We start from the raw sequence: 11815 nt of genomic DNA on the forward strand, positions 1-11815 counted from the left end.
AATGCTTCCAGCAAGTCTTTGTTTAGAAATCCCTTTATTCATCTGTATATTATCTTGGTCACTTACTTGCTAACTGCTGTCATTCCTGAAGATGAGCGATTGTTTTTACTGTGCTACTATGGCTGTGTTAAAAATGTAATGTTCTCTTTTGTTTATTGAACTGTGTAAGAAATATAAGAATTGTAACTCAGACTGAAAAACTTGAAATGACTTATTCAGAATTACTGTGTTTAGACATATGATATATTGCCTCAGGTAATTTCAATACCTTGTGTGTTTGTTTTAATACAGGTATCATATCCACATTTCTTCATGTGCATCCTTTCGGCGCCAATATAGAATACCTTTGGTCTTACATGCAGCAGCTGGACTCTAGGGTAAAAAAAAGTTAATCAAAGTCTGGTTTCTTTATAGAACTTTTGTTTTGTTCTTTACTGCACGTTAAACTCAGCATGAGTTTCCATTAGAGAGATAATGGGATGTGGGGCTTGGGGGTTTGCAGTCTTCATTCATTCGCAAATTATGTTGCGCACATGTACCTGAGGTCTTTTGCCTTTCATTACTTTGCTGTGCTTTTGTGGCAAGGAAGGCTATTGTATTAAATGGCAAAGACTACCATGCTGATTCTAGGAAACATGATTCTTATTTACTTCGTGTAATTTGTAGGAAATAAATTAAGATGTAGGTTTAGCTCTGGCCACCAAAAGGAGAGAGGATGGCCAGACAGGGACCATTTCTTGGGACTGTGCCTCTAAAGAGAGCCTTGTACCCTGCAATGCGTCCCTCACTGTACCCCAATGCTGCCCCTCAGAGCTGAGAATGCTCTTGATACTTGGATCAGTGAGCCCTCTGTGCACTTTGGAGTATGAATTATGCAGTACAAATGGTGAGTGGAGTGTAAAGCACTGATAGGGCTGCAGGCCCTATCAGAGGAGCTATAGAAGTGGTCACCACCTCAGGCAACAGCATGCAGCTGGACCAGGGGAAGAGACTACAGTAAGCTAGATAATACACCGTCTCTCTTCTCACTTCATCCCATCCACATAATCAACACTGTGCTTATGAAAAATATTCTTTGCTCATCGGCTAAATGTGGTGATGCCTGTGTCAACGCAACAAAAGTCTGATTAAATAAGTCAAGTGAAATTCATGTTCCTATTATGTTCTCTTCCTCTGGTCAGTATAACTTGGTTCTAAATAAACCCTTTCCTTCTGAAGTAAGGAGTTAAATACTGGCCCTTAACAATGATTTGCGTAGCGGGTTGTTGAGATAAAAGTAACTAGTTACATACTGTAGGTCAAATCCTGCACTCCTTATACGATTGACTTCAAGTGACTGCAATAACCTCCCACTTCCTGTCCTCCTGGAATCTCCCCTCCTCAATCTATCTAACATTCGGACTGTAGCCAAGATAATGTTCCTTTCCTTCTGCTCTGACTATGCCACCCCTCCCTAGCACCCTTTTGTGCTCTCCATGCAAGATAGCGCCATAGCTGAGATTAGTGGAGATGCTTTAGCTAGAGCCCTATTAGTGTGAGAGGGAAAGGGCAGCCGGCCGGGCCCTGCCCCGAGCCTTTGGAAGTTGCTTCCTGCCATAACAGCCCGTTTGTCAGCACATCACGCCCGTCATTTTTCTCTTGTCCTGAAGGAAGTGGGTGCAGGGTAGGGCTGGGCAACAGTGGGTATTGGGTGGCTGTGTTTTCATTGCAGAGTTGTACAAATCCGAGTGATGACATGTTTCTTTCTGTATCGAGTTCAAATTCCTGGTCCTGACTTCCAAGGCACTTACATCTCAGCCCCTTTTTTTCCCCACTCCTCACCTTATGCTGTGCTCTGATGCTCCATATCTTCTCCCACTCGTGCTTTTGTGCCTCGTTTCATGCTGTTCCCAATCTCTGGCATATACTCGCTCTGCCAGTCAGCCAAGCGTCCTCACTCATCTTTCATATCCCTTTGTAATACCAGCTGCTTTTGATTAGGTTTCCAACTGCTGTCCTCTCCCAGGGTTGGCCACTCCTGCTTAATTAACAATTTTTAAAATATAGGCTCCATGTGCTACATGCCAGAGTTCAGACTGCTATTGGTTGTACCCCTAATGCCTCTTTTCCATCTCCTACTTCCTGTTGGAATAATTTCCTGTGTTTAATTCAGGCAGGGCTGGTGCAACCCATTAGGCGACCTAGGAGGTCACCTAGGGCACTAGCATTTGGGTGGCGGCATTTCGGGTCCTTCGGTGGCGGCCGGATCTTCGGCCGCCCCGGTTGTCATCGGCATTTAGGCGGAGGGAGCTGGGGCAGGGGGGCACGGGGAGGGCCACCTGCAGCAAGTAAGGGGGGGGTGGCACGCAGGGGAACTCCCCACCCCAGCTCACGTCTGCTCCGCCGCCTCCCCTGAGCACGCCACCCCACTCTGCTTCTCTCCCTCCCAGGCTTGGCGCTGCAAGCCTGGGAGGGAGAAGTGGAGCGGCGACAGCGTGCTCGGGGAGGAGGCGGAGCAGAGGTGAGCTGGGACAGGGAGCTGCCGCACTGCTCCCCAGGCCAGGGGGAGCTGCCGCGGGGAGGAGAGGTGCCACAGGGTGGAGTGGGGGGACAGAGAGCAGCTACAGGGCTCAGGGGGGTGCAAGGTGGAAGTTTCGCCTAGGGCGTGAAACATCCTTGCCACCAATAAATTCAGGCCCAGTGCTGCAATCTTTACTCACACAAATTGTTTCATTGACTTCACTGGGAGCATTCACAGGGTCAGACACGTAGGTTGTAAACTCTTCATGGAATGGAGCTTGATCTCTCTCCCTTTCTGTAAAGTGCTGTTTAAATTTGCAGGGCTACATCCGTGCCAAATAATGAATGTAGACTGCAGGATTTGGCCGGATGAGTTTACTTCTGAAGTGACTGACAAGAGTAACAAATTACTTTTTAAAAATGTGATCCGGAGATGTAATCTCTAAGATTTATTTCATTTACTTTCCATGGATACCTTTTCATTACTAACCTAAGCAGGAATGATAATGTCATAGTACCCGAGTTGGCTGCAGTCTTGCTGTGCAACTCACACGTTACACAAAAGTAACCTGCTAGCAATTACTCTTATGAGAAGTAAGAAAAATATGTACCAGATTTCTTTTTGGCTGTAGATTGATTGGCCCTGGCACTGAGTCTCTCTGACACTTTTCTGCAAATCACTTAAACTCTCTGCCTCAGTTTCCCCTTTGGGAAAATAAAGGGGCATGGCTAATATTTTCTTATCTTGCTGGGGTGGTGTTGTTAGGCTTAATTAGTGTACTTCCTGTTGGTAAAGTGCTTTGAAAATGAAAATACTACCAGAGTAGTTAGTAGTGTAATAGTAGTGTATTGTAATATGTTGTCCACGAAACTGCTGATACTGGAACTGGCAAATAATCTAACAAATATTGCATGCAAGCAGTCTCAGTTATTTATTTTTTATTTTAGTGTCAGGATGGAGTCCCCAGTCCCCAGTCAAAATGCAAGCTAAATGCTAAAAATGCAACAACACACACACGGAACACACACACACTGCACACAGTCTAAAGCAAGTCTAAAAAGAGACATGGGGTGAGGGGAGGAGAATACAAGCAGAGTGATTAGGGGGACGGCAGGTTTTGAGAGTCCCAGTTATTTGAGTGCCAGAAGCTGGGACTGGAGAATGGGATGGATCACTCAATAAATTGCCCTGTTCTGTTCATTCCCTACGGCATTGGCCACTGTTAGAAGACAGGATACTGGGGCTGGTTGGTCTCTATTGGTCTGGCCATTCGGCCTTTCTCATTCTATTTCTATTTTATTGGTGGTACCTGACCTGATTTTATAATTTATACTACTATTCTAATGTCATTTTAATTTATTTTTTTTTTTTTTTTTTTTTTTAAAAAAAATTTTTATTTTTATTTATTAACTATCCGAGAATATTATTTTCTCCCATAGCGTGTGCCTTACCACTGACCCAGAATAGACACCTGTCGGACCAAGATGGTGGTTCAGTTTCCATGGTCATTCTGTTCTTGGTCTCTTTGCTGATTCTGCAAGGGTGCGCCCCTGTGGTGGTGATTTTTGGTTTTTGGGTGATGATGGGCCCATCTTTCCCACTAGAAACTTGACTGAGGTGACCAGCTCACATAGCTCACCAAATTTACAAAGACTTTGAGTGACATGGAGGCAGAAACAATGCCTCCTAAAGCTCTGCGGCTGCTGCCGAATCCTCAGGCAGGGTACCATGGAGCTCTTAACCTGCACTGTGCCTCAGTGGGTCACAACTCAGAATGCCAGGTTCAGGACAAACCACTGAGAAATAGGGCAGGCTCAGCCCAAACTGGTGGTTATTCTATTATTAGATTATACCAAGCCAGTAACAAAAGTAAACTTCTGTCTCACCACGCTGGTTAACAAGAAGTCAGAAATGCACTCTGCTTAGGCATTCCAGCCCTTGTTTCACCACCCAGACACGGAACTCTATGATGAGTGGTTCCTGAAAACCAATTTCATCACATATAGGGTCCTCTAATCCCAAGAGATCAGCCACATAGCCAGATCAGTATATAACTCAGATCTTACCCAATAATCATGCTGTTGCCAATCCTTTAGTGTCTAATATCTAATGGCTTATTTATAAGAGAAAAGAAAGGAGAGAGTTAAAATGATCAAAGAAATAATATACATACAATCATTGCAAAGTTCTTAGATCAGGTTTGTAGCAGTGATGTTGCAGATTGCTGGCTTGTAAAGTCTCTTGGAACTTCCAAAAGATTGGAAGGTCCTCAGTCTATAGTCAATATGCTCCTTTTAGTATAAATCCAGAGTCCAAAAATCAGAGCAGGAAAGAGACAAAATGGTGATGCTTTCAGGGTCCTTTATACCTTCTCCCATGTGGAGGGACTGCTCTCAGTCTTAGTTTGTGGAAAATTACAGGCACAAGATGGAGTCCAGGGTCACATGAGCAAGTCACATGCCCTTGCATGCTTTGATGACTGATAGGAGCAGCCATTACCCATATTTTGGCTAAAGTGACCACAGGAAGGCTCACGGAGTGTGAAGGAGCTTCTTCTATGGCCCATTGTGAGAGTTAAGTGTTCTTTGATGGGCCATCAACTTGAATGGGCTATTCGCAATGTGCTGGCTAGACTGGATGTAACCTACCTTCTGGGTGTTACTGTAGGAGCAAACACATTTGAAATACTGGTACATAGTCAATATTCATAACTTAGGATACAAAGATGATACATGCACACAAAACAGGATAATCATATTTGATAAATTGTAACTTTTCCATTGATACTTTACATGACATACTTTGAATACCATTTGGTGCTATTGTCTAACAGTGGCAATATTAATGATATAAATGGTCATATTTCAGTCATACGGAATCACACCAGCTCCTCTTGCCAGGGTGGAGAAGGCCCTGCCCCATTGTGACCATTAGCCTTGTAAAGTCCTTGTGCTCAAGGGGGTTCAGGGACCAGGACTGTGGCCCTGACCTCACACACCCATTGCAATCTGGCCCTTAATGGTTACCTGCTAAATATAATCCATAGTTTATGAAGTAAACTATTTTAAATACTGCATCTACATTTTAGCTTAGCTGAAAGTGCCTGACCAAACCTTAATCAAGGGAGCCTTTATTTATCTTATTTTAATCATAAATATGGAAACCAAAAAATAAAACTACTATTTTAGGTTTTTTTTCAAGAAAATTAGAGTGCTGAACCTCAAGACCAATTAAAGTATATACACTTCTTAGAGAGACTAAAGCAAATGTTATGCAATGATAAGGCCACTGAACTAGGACAAGAAGCAATGGTCTTAATCTGCAGCAAGGGGGATTTAGATATTCAGAAAAACATTCTAACTACAAGGGTAGTTACTCTCTGGAATAGGCTGGTGGAATCCCCTCACTGGAAGCTGAAGAACAGGTTGGATAAACACCTGTCTGGGATGATCTAGGTTTCCTTGGTCCTGCCTCAGCGCAGGGAGCTGGACTTGATGACCTCCTGATGTCTCTTCCAGCCCTACATTTCAATGATTCTGTGTCATGGTGGGAATATGGATCTATCTGTAGATGGCATAAAATGTTATAACCTCCCAAAAAGAAATGCTGGGATTTTTAGTTGACCTAGAAAATGTTTCTTCTACCTGTATTCTCTACATTTCCTATTTCTTAAATATAACCCAATTGTTTCTCACTGTAGTTTTGCTTTTCCCCCTCTTTCACAGATCTCTGCAAATGAAATAGAAATGCTTTTGATGAGATTGCCACGCATGTTTAAACAAGAGTTCACTGGCGTAGGAGCAACATTGGAAAAGAGGTGGAAGTTTTGTGCCTTTGAAGGAATTAAAACTACCTGACTGTGAATAGTAAAGAAGTATGCAGAAGAAGAATTCCTAAAGCATGGCAGGGTTACAAAGTATTAAAGTATGAAATTTGGTTTTGCCACACAGAAGTACGTTTTCAGAGTTATCCAAGCCTAATTTTAGTTACATTTGTGACGTTCTCTTGTGAGTGGAAATGTGGTTGTGCACCAGTTCCTAAAAATAAAAATATAAAATATTTTAAAATGTGACACATCTGTTTCCTATGAAAACTGAAGAAAGATACCACAGTTATAACGATGTCAAGATATTAATGTGCTACATCTAAGAATAGCTCACTGAGCAAATGGATAAGGGAAAAGATTGCCTAGTTATGGTTGCTAAGCTACAGCAATGTATATGTAATATATAGCAGAAATCATTATGTTATGTTCCTGAAAGTCTTTCCGTTAAGTAATTGTACAGTGAGAAAAATTATACCAAAAGAAAACTTGAAGATGTGTCTGAACAGTTATTGTCTTTTGTAAATTAAGTTATATGCTGTTCCAGGGATTTTTGCCTTATTGAAAGAGGCCTGAAAATGTGATTGGACTCCTCGAGAATGCTTTATCAAGAATATTATTTTTCTAATGTAACTATTCTTCATTATAAGTTCCTTTAACATGGATTGCATATCAATTTTCATAAATATGTAAATAAAGAGGAAACCAGTGTTACTGTATTGTATTTGGTATGTAACATTCAGGTTTATGCATCAAAATAAATATTCAGTTCATTACTGTTAAGGATTTTATAGCAAATATATTAATTTTTTTTCAATAAATATGACTTCTACCATATTGTTTTTACAAGTTGTTCTGATGTTTCTGAATTGTTACAAATCCAAAAAGTGTCTGTCAGTGTTTGTCCTCCTTCCACCCAAACCAGCTATTGCAAGCCTCCCGATGAAATGTATTGAGTACTGTATCAAAGAAGAGACTGTAATATTAGCTTAAATCAAAGGAATTAAAATTAGCACCAGAGGAAGCTCCAAGGTGAAGATTGTGCTTTTACAAACTGAACAGATTTCATTTTGTTTTAAACATATCTAGCCAAGCAGCAAGGTATTTAAAGAAACAAAAACAAAGACATAAATTTCACATTTTGCGGCGTTTTGCTGGGCAGCTACAATGCAACCAATTAGTCACTCTTTCTAACTCCAGTCCTGGTTAATCCTTTTGTGCTGTGAGCTGCATAAGGAACTAAGGGAATTCACATTTGGTGGTACCCCTTAAATATTCAAAGAGAAAAGTAGGGATTTTTTCCTCATTACCATTTTTGGAATCTGCTTTAAAATGCACAGTATTTAGAAGCCAGCATGAGGCCTTGCACTACATGTGTGTGTATTGCACAATGTGTACATTTATAAAACTCAAGGAGAATACTGCAGAAATCACATAACGAGCGAGACATCTTGAAGATCCACTGCTATACAACATGCTTTCATGCAGAGCTGTATAAACAGTAGGAAAGTCCTCTCAAAACCATGGCCCTAAATGGGCAGAAGAAGAGGCTGTGACCAAAGTGGTTAAAATCGATCTCAAAAGAGCTCAAAATCTCTGACCCTTGTAATCTACAACAACAAATGTGACAAAGTACAACAGATTCAGGAAGTATCCAGTGTAGATATATGCTGAGATAATTATTTATTGGAATGAAGCAATGAAAGTTGAGTCAAATATAGTTAGCCATAGAGAAACTACCATATATGTCTGTTAGCAACTACTGCTCTGGATAATCAGCATCTGTTGTAGGATTACAATACATAAATACTAAATTAAATATTATTTGTATGAAAAAGAAAAACAGAATCAGCAGATATATTGTCAGAGAAAATTCTACTCTCAGCTGAAACATGCAAAGGTGTTTTAGAGAATGTACACACTTACAGTTGCTAAAGTAACAGTATGAAGGCAAGTGACTCAGGTGAGTCTAGTAAATATAAACGCGTAATGGTCATGAAACTTAACTATTCTCATCCAAACGTCAACTCTTTCTGCACTTGCATGAACACATGTATGAATAATGCATATGAAAGTTTGTTATATCTGCCAGTTCTTATATAATAAAAATGCAATGGTCCCACATAGTGCAATTTACTTGCTGTTTGGGGCACCAGCCTCAGAAATAAATTGCAGACGTTCTACAGTAGAAAGTTGTAGTTTATGCAAAAGTTCACATTTTAGCCATTTATTTGGATTTACAACTACACTTAGCACACGGTCCACAGTGAAATTCAACCCTATAGAGAGGGCCAGCAGGTGAACTACATCCCACTTGAGATCTTAAGTTATAAATATGCTTTGTGCCAGCCCTGTGTGCAAGTGTGAATGTTATCCTTGGTACTTCAGGCAGAGCAAAAAGTGCACACTTTAAAATGAAGTGCATTTTACACTAACACAGTATTTGTTGTTTACTGAACACTGTATTATCCCCTGCCACAATTTTTTTTTCTAATGTAAACTCATGCGCTGTTGCACATAGTGAAACCCAATTGTTTAATGAAATGTGTATCGCAGACTAAACTTGCATGATCTCAATTCCCATACCATCATACTCACTTAGGAATAGCTAGGCTTAGATTTAGTGAACATCCCATACAACGTCACACTACATTTGGTTTTCATGTACAGCAGGGATTGGCAACCTTCGGCACGCGGCACACCAGGGTAAGCACCCTGGTGGGATGGGCTAGTTTGTTTACCGTCCGCAGGTTTGGCTGATCGCGGCTCCCACTGGCCATGGTTCACCATCCCAGGCCAATGTGGGCGGCAGGAAGCCGCAGCCCTTCACATCCCTCAGCCCGCACCGCTTCCTGCAGCCCCCATTGGCCTGGGACGGTGAACCACAACCAGTGGGAGCCGCGATCGGCCGAACCTGTGGACGTGGCAGGTAAACAAACTGGCCTGACCTGCAAGGGTGCTTACCCTGGTGAGCCGCATGCCAAAGGTTGCCGACCCCTGATGTACAGTAAATTTTATGCAGTCTAAAGCTGAAAACACTTATGTAAAAGCATTTGAGATTGTTTAACTCAAAACTGTAGTCATGTAAATTTTTTCCCTTTAATAGTTTTGAGCATAAAGATTTCTATAGTATAAATTCCCGGTGCTGATCTTTTTGTACTTCCATTAATATCCCTGGTCAGCTGTATGACTGGTGCTTAGTTATCACATTCTATCCTTCTAATGCAGGGATGGGCAAACTTTTTGGCCTGAGGGCCACATTGGGGTTGCAAAAATATATGGAGGGCCGGTAGGGAAGGCTGTCCCTCCCAAACAGCCTGGCCCCTGCCCTCTATACAACCCCCTCCCACTTCCCGCCCCCCCTCAGAACTCCTGACACATCCAACCCCGCCCTGCTCCTTGTCCCCTAACCACTCCCTCCTGGGACCCCCCCACCCCTAACTGCCTCTGGGACCCCACTCCCTATCCAACCCCCCTGCTCCCAGGCCCCTGACTGCTCTGACTCCATCCACATCCCTGCCCCATGACAGACCCCCCAGGACCCCACGCCTATTCAACCCCACCGCCCGTTCCCCATCCCCTGACCCTATCCACACCCCCGCTCCCTGACTGCCCCCCTGGGACTTCCACACGTATCCAACCCCCACCTGTCCCTTGACTACTCCCCAGAACCTCCACCCCATCTAACCGCCCCCTGATCCCTGTGCCCTGACTGCCCCTCGGGGCCCCCCACCACTTATCCAACCCCCTGGCCCCAGCCCCAGCCCCCTTATCATGCTGCTCAGAGCAGCATGTCTGGCAGCTGGAGCCAGACACGCTGCTGTGCTGATCGGCAGGAGCGTGCAACTCCACTGCCCAGAGCACTGCCCGTGCGGCCAGGTCAGGCTTTTCTCATAAAAAAGCACGGAGGAAAGAGAACGTGATTGTGATGGTCCTTGGGGTACCCAGAACTGTGAGTCACCCTGTGACACCCCTCCCTCCACACACACACAAAACCATGAGGGACAGTGGCTTGTGCTTAGTTGGGTGCTAAACCAAACCTGCTAGACCCTCAAGCACTCTCTTCTGGGCTTCACCAGCCCTTACTTTGTCTTGCAGGCTACCAATAGGTGCACTCCAATGCCTGAGTCCCTTTAAAGCATTCCCCTGTGATAACTGGCCCCTGACTTTGGCTACTCACAGAACTAACAAGCTTTCTGTTCCTAAAGGACCAGTATACACACCAGATTTTAAGATTCAGCTCAGGATCAGCACTTTGCTTAACACCACAGCACTGAGATACAGTTATAGTGCAAACAAGAAAAAAATATTATCAAAGGCTCAGGAGACTCAGGAGCTAGGAAGGATATTGGAAACAAATGGTTACATATCAAATAACATCATAACACACTTTTCTAGAAACTAAGCCGGTTAATGTCCTAAAGAAGATTAGCTCATCCAAAGTCCTTTGCAATGTTTTCAATTAAGGTTGGCTGAGATCCAAATTAATCTATTTTATTAATCTACTTCCTACCTGCTGAATGGGTGGCGGAGTCTTTTTGGCTGGCTACATATATCCCCAAAGTTTGTTTTTCATATGTGCTATTTCCCATTGATTTCAGAGCTCTTTGTTAACATCTGACTTTGTATGTAAATGGACATTCATTATGTTAGCTTGCAATGCTTCATTTACATCCCACCAGAGAGCTATACTGACCTTATCTCCTTCCCGGAGGGAAACCTGTTTTTCACCTGTGTCTTGATGCAGACCGTCAAACATATTTGCAGTATATATATATACACCTAACTTATAGACCTAACTCCTTCCATAGTATCTGTACATAAATTTCATAATGATAACAATGAGCAGTGTGACACACACACACACACACACACACACACACACACACACACACACACACACACACACACACACACACACACACACACACACACACACTTAAGACCTCACATGATATTCTTTAGTCAACCAGAATATTCATACCAGAATCAGGACATTCCTGTTAACCCCTTGCCAGCTGGCATTAAGAGGTTCTTGGGTCATAGTGGTGGTGATTCCCTGCCCCCACCTCCCCACCCCAGTTTATACCTAATAGTTTGAGTACTCACTGGGATGTGGGAGACATAAGTTCAAATACTGCTCTGCCTGATTGGCCTATGGGGCTCGAGCTTAGGGGCTTCCCACCTCGCAGGGTCCTAGAGCCCAGGCTGTAGCCTGAGCCTGAATGTCTACAATGCAATTAACCTGCCCCTCAGTCCAAGCCCTGTGAGCCTGTGTCAGCTGGCATGGGCCAGCTTCAGGCATTTAACTGCACTGTAGTAATACTCATAGTGTACTTGGATTTTTCACAAGGTCCATCACCAAATGCTCTTAAGAAAAGTAAGCAGTCATAGGATAAGAGGGAAGGTCCTCTCATGGATCAACATCTGGTTAAAAGATAAGAACCAAAGGGTAAGACTAAATGGTCAGTTTTCACAATGGAGCGAGGTAA

General features: G+C 43.1%; 1 protein-coding gene across 20 annotated transcripts in view; it reads left to right on the plus strand.

Annotated features, from left to right (window-relative positions):
* The window catches only part of ENOX1 (ecto-NOX disulfide-thiol exchanger 1), a 521099-nt gene extending 513949 nt beyond the window's left edge, over nucleotides 1-7150 (plus strand). For 15 of the 20 annotated variants that reach the window (XM_039485148.1, XM_039485204.1, XM_039485217.1 and 12 more), the window contains 2 exons: nucleotides 292-377; nucleotides 6226-6357. In XM_039485148.1, coding sequence (XP_039341082.1) covers nucleotides 292-377; nucleotides 6226-6357 — 218 coding nt within the window. Of the gene's footprint in view, nucleotides 1-291; nucleotides 378-6225 lie in introns of all 20 variants that reach the window. The other 5 variants (XM_039485280.1, XM_039485265.1, XM_039485296.1 and 2 more) reach the window with 1 other exon arrangement.
* The last annotated feature ends 4665 nt before the right edge of the window (nucleotides 7151-11815 follow it).

Source organism: Mauremys reevesii, linkage group 1 (genome assembly GCF_016161935.1).
Source record: "Mauremys reevesii isolate NIE-2019 linkage group 1, ASM1616193v1, whole genome shotgun sequence".
Taxonomy (NCBI): Eukaryota; Metazoa; Chordata; order Testudines; family Geoemydidae; genus Mauremys; species Mauremys reevesii.